This window comes from Carassius gibelio, chromosome A24 (genome assembly GCF_023724105.1).
Source record: "Carassius gibelio isolate Cgi1373 ecotype wild population from Czech Republic chromosome A24, carGib1.2-hapl.c, whole genome shotgun sequence".
Taxonomy (NCBI): Eukaryota; Metazoa; Chordata; class Actinopteri; order Cypriniformes; family Cyprinidae; genus Carassius; species Carassius gibelio.
Window position 1 is genome coordinate 361,174 of NC_068394.1, and position 16,095 is coordinate 377,268.

At 45.2% G+C, this 16,095-nt stretch overlaps 2 protein-coding genes across 23 annotated transcripts in view; both read left to right on the forward strand.

Annotated features, from left to right (window-relative positions):
* The window catches only part of LOC127946484 (nebulin), a 26,103-nt gene extending 15,175 nt beyond the window's left edge, over positions 1–10,928 (forward strand). For 7 of the 21 annotated variants that reach the window (XM_052543101.1, XM_052543100.1, XM_052543096.1 and 4 more), the window contains 21 exons: positions 1–98; positions 182–280; positions 348–461; positions 808–903; positions 1,050–1,154; positions 1,730–1,837; positions 4,754–4,864; positions 5,003–5,113; positions 5,229–5,339; positions 5,511–5,621; positions 5,700–5,804; positions 5,934–6,038; positions 6,154–6,258; positions 6,813–6,905; positions 6,993–7,082; positions 7,365–7,469; positions 7,692–7,863; positions 8,324–8,416; positions 8,502–8,621; positions 8,849–8,928; positions 9,661–10,928. The exon at positions 1–98 is cut by the window's left edge and continues 4 nt beyond it. In XM_052543101.1, coding sequence (XP_052399061.1) covers positions 1–98; positions 182–280; positions 348–461; positions 808–903; positions 1,050–1,154; positions 1,730–1,837; positions 4,754–4,864; positions 5,003–5,113; positions 5,229–5,339; positions 5,511–5,621; positions 5,700–5,804; positions 5,934–6,038; positions 6,154–6,258; positions 6,813–6,905; positions 6,993–7,082; positions 7,365–7,469; positions 7,692–7,863; positions 8,324–8,416; positions 8,502–8,621; positions 8,849–8,928; positions 9,661–9,840 — 2,312 coding nt within the window. In that variant the 3' untranslated portion in view covers positions 9,841–10,928. Of the gene's footprint in view, positions 99–181; positions 281–347; positions 462–807; positions 904–1,049; positions 1,155–1,729; positions 1,838–4,753; positions 4,865–5,002; positions 5,114–5,228; positions 5,340–5,510; positions 5,622–5,699; positions 5,805–5,933; positions 6,039–6,153; positions 6,259–6,812; positions 6,906–6,992; positions 7,083–7,364; positions 7,539–7,691; positions 7,864–8,323; positions 8,417–8,501; positions 8,622–8,848; positions 8,929–9,660 lie in introns of those variants that run through there. The other 14 variants (XM_052543086.1, XM_052543082.1, XM_052543087.1 and 11 more) reach the window with 14 other exon arrangements.
* Positions 10,929–11,383: 455 nt separating this feature from the next.
* On the forward strand, positions 11,384–15,252 carry LOC127946004 (translocon-associated protein subunit alpha). 2 transcript variants are annotated; one of them, XM_052542269.1, is made up of 9 exons: positions 11,386–11,588; positions 12,059–12,186; positions 12,270–12,366; positions 12,682–12,944; positions 13,199–13,275; positions 13,375–13,453; positions 13,547–13,640; positions 14,531–14,545; positions 14,658–15,252. In XM_052542269.1, the coding sequence occupies exons 1-9, from the start codon at positions 11,522–11,524 to the stop codon at positions 14,723–14,725; spliced, it is 888 nt and encodes a 295-aa protein (XP_052398229.1). In that variant the 5' UTR covers positions 11,386–11,521; the 3' UTR covers positions 14,726–15,252. The 2 variants fall into 2 exon arrangements, with proteins under 2 accessions (XP_052398230.1, XP_052398229.1); XM_052542270.1 differs by lacking the exon at positions 14,531–14,545 and having other exon boundaries at positions 11,384–11,588.
* Positions 15,253–16,095: the final 843 nt, after the last annotated feature.

Sequence of the window (16,095 nt, forward strand, 5' to 3'; positions counted from 1 at the left end):
CGTATCGCCGAGGGAAAGAGGAGCTTCATAAATTCAGCGAGGTGATGGACAGACCTGACATCCGGAACGCCACACACGCCAGTAAACTCGCCAGTGACGTGAGTGCTGTTCGTCATACAGGTGTCTGTGTGAGTGTGTGACACGCGTGTGTGCTCAGGAATAATGTGTGGCGTCTTCACAGGTGGCCTACAGAAGTAAAGTGGACGTGTTTGACCAGCGAGCGCTGCTGGAGCGACCCGACATACAACATGCCCAAGAAGCTGCGCGACTGGCCAGTCAGGTACGAGATGCGTCACGTGATCTTCAGCTTTTCACTGAAGCATGTGTTTAAGCCATTGTCTCTGCAGGTCAACTACAAGCAGAAGTTTGAGAAGAATCTGAGAGAACAGAAGCCACAGTACAACCCCAGCGAGTGTGTGAGCTTCAGACAAACCCAGGCCGCGTCGGCTCTGGCCAGTCAGGTGACTCACACACACACGCACTTACACACACACACACACACACACACACACACACACACACACACACACACACACACACACACACACACACACACACACACACACAGACACACACACACACACACACAAGCTGAATGGCTGTTCAGGGTGATCTATTCTCTTCATTCAGCTCGGTGTGTTTTGCTCCTCTAAAGATGCGTCTGATTCCTGCCAGACTGCACTGGTGTCCATGGAAACACTTTCACAGGAGATTCTCCCTTGAGTCATTATGGTGTATGAGGACTGTGTGCATATGTTCATCACACGTGTGTGTGTGTGTGTGTGTGTGTGTGTGTGTGTGTCTCAGGTGAAGTACAGTCAGAAGAAGCTGCAGGCCGTCACTGATTTACCAAACCTGCTTCATCTGGGTCACGTGCTCCACGCCAGCAAACTACAGAGCAACGTACAGACTCTGATTCACTCGTCTGATGATTCTGTTGCACTCTCCATCACTTGTGATGATTTGTTTGTGTTGAGATTCATTCTAAAGCATCATTGGTTCACAGTATTAAAGGAGAGCTCTGATTGGCTGAACCGTCTGTCCGTCAGGTGGAGTACAGGAAGAAGTATGAGGAGTCTAAGGGGCACTACCTCCTGGCTCTGGACACGGCTGAACAGCGCCACCATCAGGAGAACGCTGTGCTGCACAGTCAGGTCAGTCTTCAGTTAGTAGCGCTGAGATTCTCATATAGACCAACTAATATTTGAAATAATATTTCATTTTTATGTATTCTGATTTAATTTTAGTTTTATTACTAAATTTTGGTTTTGGTCATTTTTTGTGTTTTTGTCATTTTAATTCTTTTTTTTTTTGTCTATATAGTTTTCATTTCAACGCAAAACAAAATTAGAAAGGTTGGGTTAGGGTTAGAAAGGCAACTATCAAAAATTTAATGTTTTTTATTATTATTATTATTATATTTATTTTATCTAATTACTAATTGGCAATTCTTCAGCTTCTTTTAGTTTAATTAGAAATAGAATAAGCTTTAACTAAAATAAAAAAATGTGTTGGTCAAAGCTCATTCCACATGGCATGTTTTTTATGGTTCTAGATTTAGTGAACTATAATAACCCTTGCGTGAATGTGAAATATGAATCTTGATGGTATTAATGAGGAGTGTTTATGAACATCTGTGGTCAGTGGCGTGGGGCAGGGGACGAGTGCTGTGAGAAGTGTCACCCCCCCTCCTGTCTGTGATGATGATCAGAGTGATCTGTGTTTGCAGTGGAAATATAAAGAGGAATACGAGAAGAACCGAGGGAAGTCACAGATGGAGTTTGTGGACACACAGATGTATAAAGTGTCAAAGGAAGCGCAGAAGATGCAAAGCGAGGTGTGTGTGTGCATGTGTGAGTCTGCGTGTTTGCATGTGAGAGTGTGTGTGTGTGTGTGTAAGTGAGCGTGTGAGAGTGAGTGAGTGAGCGTGTAAGTGAGTGAGTGAGCGAGTGAGTAAGGGTGAGCGAGTGAGTGAGTGTGTGAGCGTGTGAGTGTGTGTGTGTGAGTGTAAGTGAGTGAGTGAGGGAGGGTGTGAGAGAGTGAGCGAGTGAGCGAGCGAGTGAGTGAGTGAGTGAGTGAGTGTGTGAGCATGTGAGTGTGTGTGTGTGTGTGTGAGTGTAAGTGAGTGAGTGAGGGAGGGTGTGAGAGAGTGAGCGAGTGAGTGAGTGAGTGTGTGAGCATGTGAGTGTGTGTGAGTGTAAGTGAGTGAGTGAGGGAGGGTGTGAGAGAGTGAGCGAGTGAGTGAGTAAGTGAGTGAGAGTGAGCGTGTGAGTGAGTGAGAGTGTGAGTGAGTGAGCATGAGAGTGAGTGAGTGAGTGAGTGAGTGAGAGTGAGCGAGTGAGTGAGTAAGTGAGTGAGAGTGAGTGAGCGTGTGAGTAAGCGTGTGAATGAGCGAGTGAGTGAGTGAGCGTGAGAGTGAGTGAGTGAGCGTGTGAGTGAGTAAGCGTGTGAGTGAGTGAACATGTAAGTGTGTGAGCATGTGAGTGAGCGTGTAAGTGAGTGAGCGTGTGAGTGAGCGTGTGAGTGTGTGAGTGAGCGAGCGTGTGAGTGTGAGTGAGGGAGTGAGTGAGCGTGTGTGTGAGTGAGTGAGTGAGCATGTGAGTGAGTGAGTGAGCGTGTAAGTGAGCGTGTAAGTGAGTGAGTAAGCGAGTGAGCGTGTGAGCGAGCGTGTGAGTGAGGGAGTGAGTGAGCGTGTGAGTGAGGGAGTGAGTGAGTGAGTCTGCGAGCGAGTGAGTGAGTGAGAGTGAGCGTGTGAGTGAGCGTGTGAGTGAGTGAGCGTGTGAGTGAGCGTGTGAGTGAGTGAGTGAGTGAGTGAGAGTGAGCGTGTGAGTGAGTGAGTGAGCGTGTGAGTGAGCGTGTGAGTGAGTGAGAGTGAGCGCGTGAGCGTGTGAGTGAGTGAGTGAGCGTGTGAGTGAGAGTGAGCGTGTGAGTGAGTGAGTGAGCGTGTGAGTGAGCGTGTGAGTGAGTAAGCGTGTGAGTGAGCGAGTGAGTGAGTGAGCGTGTGAGCGTGTGAGTGAGCGAGTGAGTGAGTGAGCGTGAGAGTGTGAGCGTGTGAGCGAGTGAGTGAGTGAGCGTGTGAGTGTGAGCGTGTGAGCGAGTGAGTGAGTGAGCGTGTGAGCGAGTGAGTGAGCGTGTGTGTGTGAGTGTGAGTGAGTGTGTGTGAGTGAGTGAGTGAGTGAGTGAGCGTGTAAGTGAGTGAGCATGTGAGTGAGTGAGTGAGCGTGTAAGTGAGCATGTGAGTGAGTGAGTGAGCGTGTGAGCGAGCGTGTGAGTGTGTGAGTGAGCGAGCGTGTAAGTGTGAGTGTGAGTGTGAGTGTGAGTGAGGGAGTGAGTGAGCGTGTGTGTGAGTGTGAGTGAGTGAGCATGTGAGTGAGTGAGTGAGCATGTAAGTTAGCGTGTAAGTGAGTGAGTAAGTGAGTGAGCGTGTGAGCGAGCGTGTGAGTGAGGGAGTGAGTGAGCGTGTAAGTGAGCGTGTAAGTGAGCGTGTAAGTGAGTGTGAGTGAGTGAGTGAGCGAGTGAGGGAGGGAGTGAGTGAGTGAGTCAGGGAGTGAGCGTGTAAGTGAGTGAGTGAGTGAGCTTGTAAGTGAGCATGTGAGTGAGGGAGTGAGTGAGTGTGTGAGTGAGTGAGAGTGTGAGTGAGTGAGAGTGAGTGAGTGAGTGAGTGAGAGTGAGCGTGTGAGTGAGTGAGTGAGCGTGTGAGTGAGTAAGCGTGTGAGTGAGCGAGTGAGTGAGTGAGCGTGTGAGTGAGTGAGAGTGAGCGCGTGAGCGTGAGAGTGTGAGCGAGTGAGTGAGTGAGCTTGTAAGTGAGCATGTGAGTGAGGGAGTGAGTGAGTGAGTGAGAGTGTGAGTGAGTGAGAGTGAGTGAGTGAGTGAGTGAGAGTGAGCGTGTGAGTGAGTGAGTGAGCGTGTGAGTGAGTAAGCGTGTGAGTGAGCGAGTGAGCGTGTGAGTGAGTGAGAGTGAGCGCGTGAGCGTGAGAGTGTGAGCGAGTGAGTGAGTGAGTGAGCGTGTGAGTGTGAGCGAGTGAGTGAGTGAGCGTGTGTGTGAGTGTGAGTGAGTGTGTGTGTGAGTGTGAGTGAGTGTGTGTGTGTGAGTGAGTGAGTGAGTGAGCATGTAAGTGAGTGAGCATGTGAGTGAGTGAGTGAGCGTGTAAGTGAGCGTGTAAGTGAGTGTGTGCGTGAGCGAGCGTGTAAGTGTGAGTGTGAGTGAGGGAGTGAGTGAGCGTGTAAGTGAGCGAGCGAGTGAGTGAGTGAGCGTGTGAGTGATTGAGTGAGCGTGTGAGTGAGAGAGCGAGTGAGTGAGCGTGTGAGTGATTAAGTGAGCGTGTGAGTGAGAGAGCGAGTGAGTGAGTGAGCGTGTAAGTGAGCATGTGAGTGAGCGTGTGAGGGAGGGAGTGAGTGAGTGAGTGAGCATGTGAGTGAGCGTGTGAGTGAGCGAGTGAGGGAGTGAGTGAGGGAGTGAGTGAGCGTGTAAGTGAGCGAGCGAGCGAGCGAGTGAGTGAGTGTGTGAGTGAGTGAGTGAGTGAGCTTGTAAGTGAGTGAGGGAGTGAGCGAGCGAGCGAGTGAGTGAGTGAGCTTGTGAGTGAGCGAGTGAGTGAGCGAGTGAGTGACAAGTGAGTGAGTGAATGAGCGTGTGAGTGAGCGTGTGAGTGGGCGAGTGAGTGGGCGTGTGAGTGAGCGAGTGAGTGGGCGAGTGAGTGAGCGAGTGAGTGAGCAAGTGAGTGAGCGTGTGCTAAACGTGTGGATCTGCTCACAGAAGGAGTATCGTAAGGAGTATGAGAGCCAGATGAAAGGCAAGGTTCTGCTGGAGGTGGATCTGACGCCGGCGTATCTATCAGCTCGTTACGCCAGCAGCCTCGTCAGTGAGGTGATGATGTGTGACGCGAGCAAGAGATTCAGCAGAGGCATCAAAATCACAGAAATTTGAAATGATTTCAGATAGTTTAGTTAGTGTTTAACACTGATGTACATAGAATGACAGAACCTGTGTGTGTGTGTCGAACAGAAGGAGTATCGTAAGGATCTGGAACAGGAAGTGAAAGGGAAAGGCCTGACAGGTCTGGAGGAAACACCAGATCTGCTTCGGGTGAAAAACGCTGGGCACATTCTGAGTGAGGTACACACACTCACACACACTCTCTCTCTCTCTCTCTCCATCACTCACACACACACACACACACACATACACACACAAGCTTGAGCTTCATCATGACTTGTTTATGCTCCTGCAGAAGGAGTATCGTAAGGATCTGGAACAGGAAGTGAAAGGAAAAGGTCTGACAGGTCTGGAGGAAACACCAGATCTGCTTCGGGTGAAAAACGCTGGACACATTCTGAGTGAGGTAAACACACACACACACACTCACACACTGTGTCTCTGTCTCTCTCTCTCTCTCTCTCTCTCTCTCTCTCTCACACACACACACACACACACTGTCTCTCTCTCTCACACACACACACAAACACACGCACACAAGCTTAAGCTTCATCATGATGTGTTTCTGCTCCTGCAGAAGGAGTATCGTAAGGATCTGGAGAGTGAGATCAGAGGGAAGGGAACCGACGTCACAGCAGATAGTCTGGAGATCCAGAGAGCGAAGAAAGCATCTGAGATCAGCAGCGACGTGAGTGACGGAACAAACACACACTCACACTCACACACATGATCAAAGAGACATGGACTGACCATGTGTGTGTTTCAGGTGTCGTACAGACAAGCGTCTCAGCACAGAGAATCGTCATACAGTACGGTGACAGACACACCTGCGCTGCTGCACGCTGCTTACCTGAGAGACGTCTACAGTCAGGTCACATGACACACACACCTGTCTGTCTGTCTGCAGTACCTGTTAGAGGACTAGAGCTGGTGTTCACGTATGTGTGTGTGTCTGTGTGTGTGTGTGTGTGTGTGTGTGTGTGTGTCTTTGTGTTTGCAGAAGAAGTACCGTGGTGACATGGAGCGTCTGAAGAGCTCGTGTTCTGCCGCATCAGACACACCAGAGATCCAGAGAGTGAAGAATAACCAGCGCAACATCAGCGCAGTGAGACACATACACACTCACACACACACCCTCACACACAGACACACAAACACTGATCAGGCTGTTCATCACATGACTGTGTAGTGAACACACGTGTGTGTGTGTGTGTGTGCAGCTCTTCTACACATGGGACTCGCGGCTGATGAAGGGTCTGATGTCAGCGGTCACTGACTCTCCAGAAATCAAGCTGGCACGAGAAAACACCAAGAACATCAGTGACGTGAGTGATGCGCTCTGCAGGGAAATAACGAGGAGAAAACCAAAGTGCAGTAAACTGATAACACTACAAACCTTTGTGTTCATAATTAAGATAATACTTTAAAGTAAGAAAAATGGTAAGACACAATAGTTGGAAATATCAAGCAGCAAAACCAGCTGTTTTGTACAGATAACAGCAGCTGGAAGTGAAACCAGAGACATTATATTTCCAGTTAAGGTGGATAATGTGTGTGCATCTGTCTCCTCCCCAGTATAACCATATATGGAGCTTATGACACCTCGAATTACTATGACCTCATCTACATATCATTTGCAAATGCATATTGCCATCAGTGTGATGTTTTTTTAAGTCTTGTTTTAGAATAAAAGTTTCTAAAAATCCATAAAACAAAGTACATTTGCCCAAATTGAATCATATACTTTTTAGAAGAGAATTATTCTCCTTTTTCCAAATGTATGCTGTTTTGTCCAAAAAAATGGCAGCATATTTTGGGATGTTTAGGTTTTTCTACTGGAAACACACACGTGTGAGCTGCTATCCGTGATCTTCCACAGGTTCAGTACAGAGAGTCTGTCGGATCCGGAACAGCCGTGACTGACACTCCTGAGATGGAGCGCGTGCGCAGGAACCAGCACAACATCAGCGACGTGAGTCTGTCTGTGTGATTGACACCTGTCAGTCATCTGAGTCTGACTAACTACTTCTTCTTCATCATCATCCTCCTCCTCCTGCAGGCCAAGTATAAGAAAGCAGTCGATCCGGTCAGTGTGGGAGTGACACCAGAGCTGGACCGGGTCAAACAGAACCAGCAGAACATCAGCACGGCAAGAACACACACACACACACACACAAACACTCACACACACACACACTCTCTCTCGCACACACAAACACTCACACTCACTCACACACACACACACTCTCTCACACTCACTCACACCTACACTCTCTCACACAAACACTCACACTCTCTCACACTCACTCACACACACACACACACACACACACACACTCTCTCTCTCAAACACAACACACACCAGGGTCCGCTATGAAGTCTCAAAACTCAAAATGATGTAAATTATGTAAAATAAGTGTGTGTGTTTCAGGTGCAGTACCAGCGCAGTTTGAAGGAGGTCAAAGGTCACTCCTGCTCAGAGCTGGATACGCCTGAAATGAGGCGTGTGCGGAAGTCTCAGGACGCTGTTTCCATGGTAGCAGGACCACGGCAACGCCTGCGTGTGACATCACCGCATTAACACGTGACTGACACGTGTGCGCTAGTAAAGACTCACGAGTTTATCAGAGACCTAACGGCACCTTAACACACGCCTGGAGTGTGTTTGCATGAGTGTGTTAGTGTGTGTGTGTTAGTGTGTGTGTGTGTGTGTGTGTGTGTGTGTGTGAGTGTAACGCTCTCTCTCTCTCTCTCTCAGGCGAAGTATCACGAGGAGTTTGAGCGCTCGCGGGGTCGAGGGGCCACACACACCCTCGATGAGCAGCACATGGCACGTCTCCATGGAGACCAGCTGATGGGCGCCGGCGACAGTTACCATGGCGTCCAGCCGCAGGTGGTGGAGATGGACCGCAGATCAGCAGGAGCCTCTGGTCTGTCCATCACTCATACTCAGTCATTAACAATATTAACATGATTCTTTCTGAAGTCTTGGATATTGTTTGCAGCAGAAGAATGTTTGATGTTCATCACTCACAGACACATTTGATTATCAGTTATGATTTTTTGAATCCATTTGTGATTTCAGGTTTGTGTGAAGGCTGTGTCGTGTAAATAATCATCATTTGATCATCGTCTTCATCTCTGAACATGTGATATTGTGAAATATTATTCCGGTTTAAAACAGAATAAATGTTAAAACTATGATAATATCAGTTAAAATGTAATTTATTGCTATGATCAAAGCTGAATTTTCAGCATCAATTTATTTTTCAGGATTCACAGATGAATAGAAAGTTCAAAAGAGCATCATTTATTAGAAATAGAAATCTACTAGTGCACATGACACATATAATCCTGAAGCTGACCTTTGACCTGTGTGTTGTGCTGAAGAGCTGAAGGTCTGGAGGACTGATCCGGGATCCATCTTTGACTTTGATCCAGTGGAGGACAATATTCAGTCTAAAAGCCTGCGCAGGATGACGGGTACAGCAGACGCACAACTGTAGACTGGCTGTCAGCCGCGGGTGTCTGTGTGTAACACCGGTGTGTGTGTGTGTGTGTGTGTTAGAGCGTGTCAGCCGTGGCCCCCAGCGATCGCTGTGCAGTTCTCCAGGCTCAGAGCTCTGGGCCGATCGCAGTGTGTCCGTCTGCAGCAGCGCTTCTGCACTGCAGGACCGATCCGCTTCAGGCAAGATCACGGACGCATGCCGCTGAAATAACCACACGCGTGTGTGTGTGTGTGTGTGTGTGTGAGACTCCCGACAGCACGGATCGACCTGCCCACCATCAGAGTCACCTCACTCTCACAAGCCATACTGGTTTTGTTGGTGTTTGTCCACAGGTGTGATGAAGCACGTGAAGTCTGCGTGGCCTGCAGTGATTGACTCTGTGTTTGTGATGTTGTTGATCACACAGGTGTGTACCAGCATCACTCCCATCATCCTCAGCAGGGATACGGTCACAGCGGTCAGTCTCCTCCACACTCGACCTCCACGGTGAGAGAGAAACAACCTCAGCTTCTCACTGCGCTTCACTTCTATACTAACAAACAGAGCTGGCAGGAAGTGATGACATGGTATCTGAAGTAATCAGATTCATAAAATTAAGTTCTTGTAATTAGATGTTTTCTCAGTGTTTCTTTACTGATAAACACATTAATATTTATCTGAAATTATGACTCAGTAGGTTATTTAACCATGTATTACTTGTGTCTGTCAAACACATTAAAATGCTCAGATTCACATTATGTGTTATTTACATGTAATACAGGCATTCCCAAACTTGTTTTTGCCGGCCGAATCTCTTTCACCTAATATATTTACTTATTATTTTAAGGTAATAATTCAGTAACACTTTTTCATGTTCACTGTTCTCTGATGTTGGTTAATGGTCACATGACATGCAGGTAAACCAATTATTATTTTGTGTGTGTGTGTGTGTGTTCTATTTTGATTGTTATTTTACAAAATTGTATTTTAATTTTACATTTTTAACTTTTATTTTTTCATTAAACTCAAGAACTGCCTGCAGTTTGGGAAACCTTGACACAATGTAGCCTAACATTTAATGCACTTCAGTATATCGATAACAGATTTTATTTTTATATGAATATGGTTTTTATTGTGAACACATGGGATGGAAACAGTGTTTTTAGTGTGATATTGACTGTGTGTGTGTGTGTGTGTGTGCGTGTGTGTGTGTGTGTGTGTGTGTGTGTGTGTCTCCAGCAGAGGGTGTACCGGGCGCTGTATGATTACGCCGCTCAGGATCACGACGAGGTCTCCTTCCGTGACGGTGATGTGATCATTAATGCACAGCCCATCGATGAGGGATGGATGTTCGGCACGGTCCAGCGCACCGGAAAGTCTGGCATGCTTCCGGCCAACTACGTGCAGTGTTTGAACTGAGATCATCATTCACACATGAACACACGACACTCACCTCCAGCGTCTCGCTTCTGACCCTAACGGCCTTCCATAAGCATCAGACATATGGAAGCTTATTTCTGCCGCCGCATAAATATATTAAAAAAGTGATTTTTATGTTGTTATTTTTAATCTTGCATTTTTGCAAATCACAATTCAGACTTTTTTGTCTTTATCTTACAGTTCAGACTTTTTTCAGAATTGCAAGATATGAACTTATGAGATAATTATGAGCAGTTAACCAACCTTTTATTTTTCTTCTGTGGCAGAAATGAGCTGTTTTGGGCAGAATCACTGTCTGATAGTGAATGGAGGTTGATAATAATCAATAACTGTTTTATTGATCATTAAATGAGGTTAGTTTGAGGTTCATTCACACTAATGATCTGTTCTTCTGATGGGTTATTCTGATGACTGTAATGAGATTTATGTTTATTATGCCATCACACATCACAAGTCCTCAGACTAGTTCTGGAATAAACTAGTAGCGATGTTAATTCAGGTTCGTTACTAACCAGTAACAGTTAGTTATATTCATGATGTTCAAGCATACGACTGTTTGCCAGAGGTTCAGATCTGAAGAACACAATCATCTACTCTTTTATTGATCTGTAATGTGTCCATGTGCTTTGAAGAGGAATAATGTTAAATTCGACCAGAGCTTCACTGTTATCTTTAACTAGTTTGGTTTCTTGACTTTGTCAGATGTCATGAAGAGTGTGTGTGTGTGTGTGTGTGTGTGTGTGTGTGTGCGCGCGCGCTGATCATGATTCAATCCTCTTCACACTGCATGTACTGTAAATATGATCAGGTTTTCTTTTCTTCAGAGTGTGAATCAGGATCTGTCAGATGAATAAAGTGTGTGATAAATGCATGACACTAGAAGAATTATAAGCATGTTGTGAGTGTGATTGATGGCATTAAATGTTTTATTTACTTTATTATAAACCCTCTCTCACTTATCGTCACTTTGATCTATTTACCCGCGTCACTGTCTTCTGTTAACGTTATTTACCTTGTAGATTTTCGCAGTTACTGCATTGATAATCAATAAAAAACTTTATTCAGCACGTTGGCTCGTCAATGGTCAGTGTGTGAGCGTGCGGCGCATAAAGCGACACGTGTCTCTGTGTGTGTGACGTCAGTGTGAGCGACGCAGTTGCTGTATATATTTTACTTGAATTTATTCTTAATTGACATTTCATTATATACAAATGACATGCATCAGTTCCAGCAATCTGTTAAAAATGGTTTTAAACAAAATCCATCTCGATAAACTGATTGATTCATCGTGATACAAGCGGTGCGAAAAGTAATATATATCACGTGACAGCGCTGTCTGTGTGCAGATTCTGAAAAAATACTTTACACCTGAATAATGATATAATGAGAGACTTTGTAAAATGTATCAAAATGAAATCACACACACAGGGCAACTCAAATATAATATTTAATAATTTAAAGCATTCGAAAGCCCCGCCCATTTGATTTCTACGGCGACACGTGGCTCTGTGCGTGTGACGTCAGCGGTGTCCCGGATGAGCGCAGGCGTCGTGAGGCGTTTTGTCAGTGAGGACTCGTTCAGTGCGTCAGGCGCGTTTCTCTCGTGTTTATTGTCGGTTTATTCTCCGTATTTTCTCATTAACTCCTCGCTGTTAGAGTCATGAGGCTGCTGCAGAAGCTGTTGCTGCTGCTCTTACTGGCGTTTCCCGCCGCGCTCCTGCTGAAGGGTGAGTTCGACTGCTCAGGCCTCGATTAATGCAGTAATAATCGGTCCGCTGTAACTCTTTGATTATCTGCTCTCGAGCCTCGCGTTTGGACGGATTGGGGCTCGTGTGTGTGTGTGTGTGTGTGTGTGTGTGTGTGTGTGTGTGTGTGTGTGAGACAGAGAGAGAGTGTGAGAGTGTGACGTGTCCTTCATTCAGACCCTCAGTAAATCACTTCACTTCGCTACGAAGTGCACTAGAGATCAGAAAGTGCTGTGTAGTGACTGTAGTGTTGATGACGTGTCTCGTTTAGGAAGATTTTAGGCCATCTCTTCACACTTAAGTTAAACTTTCTGTATGAGGTTTAATCACATAAACATGAGTGAAGCTCTGCACTTTAGTTTAACATCATTACATGTGTGATAGACCTTATAATGATCTCTGTGTGTGTGTGTGTGTGTGTGTCTGATCTCTGTGTGTGTGTGTGTGTCCAGGGCCGGTTGTTTCTGCACAGGATGCTACTGATGAAGAGGAGGCTGTGGATGAAGATGGAGCTGATGATGTGATGGCTGAGGATGAGGATGATGAAGCTGAGGTGGAGGATGATGAGAACACTGAACTAGTAAGAGAACTAACTAACTATGATTAACCTCTCGTGGTCCGAGCGGTCAGTGCAGACACTCATGCTGTGGTTTCTTCTGTCAGACGGAAGAAAAGGAGGAAGAGGAGGAAGAAGCTCTGGTGGGAGAGATGAAGGCTTCACCCAACGCTGACACCACCATCCTCTTCGTCAAAGGAGAAGGTGAACGAGTTGAACACACACTCAGATGTGACTGATGAAGTGCAATTTCTTCAGCTCTCCATCACTGTGTTATATGTGCGGATCATTTACATCTCATCTCACTGACACACATCACTGGAGATACACAGCACAGACTCATATTCACATCAGTTTGTGTCCGAATCTGCTCTACTGTTGTGAATATTTAATTGATTTAGATCAGAATTCATCACATAAATCTCAGCGTGTTATTCCAGAGTCAGTGTTGTTTCTGGTATTGAGGTGAACTGATGGGAGTTTCTTCTGTCGCTCTTTCGTTCTCTTCCTGAATGGCAGATTTTCCCGCCAACAACATCGTGAAGTTCCTGCTGGGATTCACTAATAAAGGCTCGGAGATGTTCGTGGTGGAGTCTCTGGACGCTTCGTTCCGTTACCCGCAGGACTTCCAGTTCTACATCCAGAACTTCACAGCGCTGCAGCTGGGGACCGAGGTTCCTCCTCAGCGTCAGGCCTCCTTCGAGTACTCCTTCATCCCTGCGGAGCCCATGGGGGGGCGGCCCTTCGGCCTCGTCATCAACCTCAACTACAGGGACAGCAGCGTGAGTGTGTGTGTGTGTGTGAGAGAGAGAGAGGGAGTGTGTGTGTGTGTGTGTGAGAGAGAGAGGGAGTGTGTGTGTGTGTGTGAGAGTGTGTGTGTGTGTGAGAGAGAGGGAGTGTGTGTGTGAGAGAGAGAGAGGGAGTGTGAGTGTGTGTGTGCGCACGAGAGAGAGAGTGTGTGTGTGTGTGTGTGTGTGAGCAGAACGTCTCTGGACTCGATCCTCTCTCTCTCACTCGTCTCCTTCTTCTGTTTCAGGGGAACGTGTTCCAGGACGCTGTGTTCAATCAGACGGTCACCATCACTGAGAGAGAGGACGGTCTGGACGGAGAGACGTAAGTGTGCTGCAGCGAGAGAGGAGATCAGGCTCTGGGCAGCAGGCGGCGCTCTGATCATGTGTGTGTGTGTGTGTGTGTGTGTGTGTGTGTGTGCAGGATCTTCTTGTACGTGTTCCTGGCGGGTCTCGGTCTGCTGCTGGTGGTCGGCCTTCATCAGCTGCTCGAGTCACGCAAGGTGAGACACTCATCATCATCATCATCAGCTCTTCATCATTACCCTGCTGTCAGAGTCTGTGCTTCAGTGTGTGTGTGTGTGTGTGTGTCACAGAGGAGACGGCCCGCAGCTAAAGTGGAGATGGGAACGTCCAGTCACAATGATGTGGACATGAGCTGGATCCCACAGGAAACACTCAACCAGATCAGTGAGTGTGAGCCAATCACAGCAGACTCCACACACACCAGTCATTACCAGTGTGCACAGGTCATTAGATGACACTGGAACAGCCTTTTCAGACCGTGATTATAAACTCAAAGTAAAAGCTTGAGTGAAACATTCGTTTTCTAACTTTTAATGGAAACATTTTTAATTAGTTTTTTCATTTAATATTGAAATCTGAAAAATGAAAAACTCCACATTTTTCGTTTTTCATTTGTTCAAAGAAAATGTTGTGAAATGTGAATTTGAACATAAGAACTGATCCAAACCAGAAATGAACCCTTCTGTACGTCATCTTTAATGCACTAGCACTTTGAGATCGTTTTTTTTTTTTTAATGTAAAGTGTTTTATTAATAAAATTAATTATTATTATTATTTAATATTAAATTCTTACATCTAAAACATTACAATGATACGACAATAGACTGTTACCAGTTAAATCCGTATTCAGAGACAGAAGCTGCGTCTGAAGATGCTTTTATAGATGTATTCACCGTCTGATGCTGTACGTGCATTTACATAGCAGTTAGGAATCTGTAATCAAATAATAAATGTTTTATACTAGATTTTTAATATAGAAATATGAACAAAATGAAACTTGAATCATGAAAGTAATATTTCCACTAGGTGGCGGTATTTCCTTGTTAATAAAGGAGCCTTTTATTCCATCTATTTGTTTAAAATGCTTCTTTAATTGAGGAATAAAATCAAGTGGCTGTCTATAATAATGGGTCTTTCAGAGGGTTTGCTTCCCAGCATTCCTCAGAACACAGGGAATGATGAATCATGTGTGACTCCGGTCTTCTGTGTCTGCTCTTCTCTGTTCTCACGCTGCTCTTCCTCTTCATCTCCTCCTCTTCCTCTCGTGTGCTCAGTGGCGAGTCGGAGAGGTGAGCGCTTACTTCAGTCTGAATCCTGATGTTTCTGTCCTCTGATCTTCATCATGTGACACGCAGCTGATCACATGACTTACGTGTGTGTGTGTGTGTGTGTTTCTCTCAGATAAAGCGTCTCCAAGACAGTCTCCACGCAAGAGGACTCAGAAACGCTCGGCCGGATCAGACGAGTGAGAGACGCACCATCTTCATCATCATCATCATCATCATCTGTGTTTACAGTGAGACGGAGTCTGTCCATCACTGGACGCCAGCAGAGACTGATACACACACACACACACACACACACACACAGGCTGTTTTTTTAAGTGAAAGTGTGCGAGGAGTGAGCCGCTCAAGCTTCTGTAGGGTTAGTTTAGTAATGAGGAGTGTCTGGATTCTTCTGTGAGGACTGATGGGACGTGTCCGAGCCTTCATCACGTCTCTCTGCCGTTTCTTCTCTTCACTCCGTGTCCTGATGATGACTGGTTTAAAGGCAGGAGTCTGATTTAATTTCTCTGGTTTTCTTCATGGTTTGCGTGTCTCTGGTCACGCGAGCGCTTCCTTCTGACGGTGTGTTCCTCCTCGGGACGGAGGAAGACTGTCTGCTTTTGTTTTGTTTCTTGATCAATCTAATAATGTCACGGTATTGTACAGAAGAGTGCTGATGTACGGATCTAATGTACTTGGAAAAATGACAATAAACTGAAATCAACAAATGATCTGGTTCTTTGGGATTGTGTCTCTCAGTCCACAGCTGTGTTTAGTTTCTGAATGATTCAGTCTTTTGAACGATTCAGTGAATCAAATGATTCAATGACTCACTCATTAAATGACTGCCTAAAACATAACATCATTTAATGCCGTTTTAATTGTGCAATGTAAATTAACTAATTTGTCTGGTTTAAAGCTTTAGTGTAAATGGAATCTATTGATCAACAAAGAATTTGACATGAAATATGATGCATATATTTAATAAGGTTTAAAAATTGGCCTAAAAGTAAATAACATCCTGAGGTTAGTATTAAAATAAATAAAAAGCTAAAAGAACACAGATCAAATGAAGTTCGGGTGCTTCTGTGGGGTTATTTTGTTTGGGATATCGTCTGCTGATATGAAAGGTTTGCTGTATATCTTTATTATAAATAGCATTTCTTACAGCAATGAATATATGTATAAATAACTTTTTACATTCAATAAATTAAATATTACATTAAACGCATATAAAATAATGTGTGTTTGGTGTTAAGTTTCAAATCAGGTGATATTAAAAAAGTCTTCATATCTGTAGACACCCTGTAAGTCCTTAAAAAGTCTTGGATTTATAAAGTTTTAGCATTAAATGTTGCATGCATCAATCTCTTCTTCTGTTGTCCGTCTGAATATCTAAACATCCTTCGATCAAATACAGATGAACAAAACTGAAGTGAACCAATGTCAGGTGACTTTTTTATTTGATTGACTTCAGACCTTTGTTTTTGATTTAATCATAAAGTCATTTTGATCAATTCTTAGTGTTCATTAACGTTAGATGTGCTGGACTCGTGCAATCATTAATAAATCTT

What these genes read in the sequence shown, in the direction of transcription:
- LOC127946004 (XM_052542269.1), top strand. Translation starts at nt 11,522, where the DNA reads ATGAGGCTGCTGCAGAAGCTGTTGCTGCTGCTCTTACTGGCGTTTCCC. An exon ending in TCAACTACAGGGACAGCAGC is followed by an intron (nt 12,945 to 13,198) that starts GTGAGTGTGTGT and finishes CTTCTGTTTCAG; the next exon opens with GGGAACGTGTTCCAGGACGC. An exon ending in GACGGTCTGGACGGAGAGAC is followed by an intron (nt 13,276 to 13,374) that starts GTAAGTGTGCTG and finishes GTGTGTGTGCAG; the next exon opens with GATCTTCTTGTACGTGTTCC.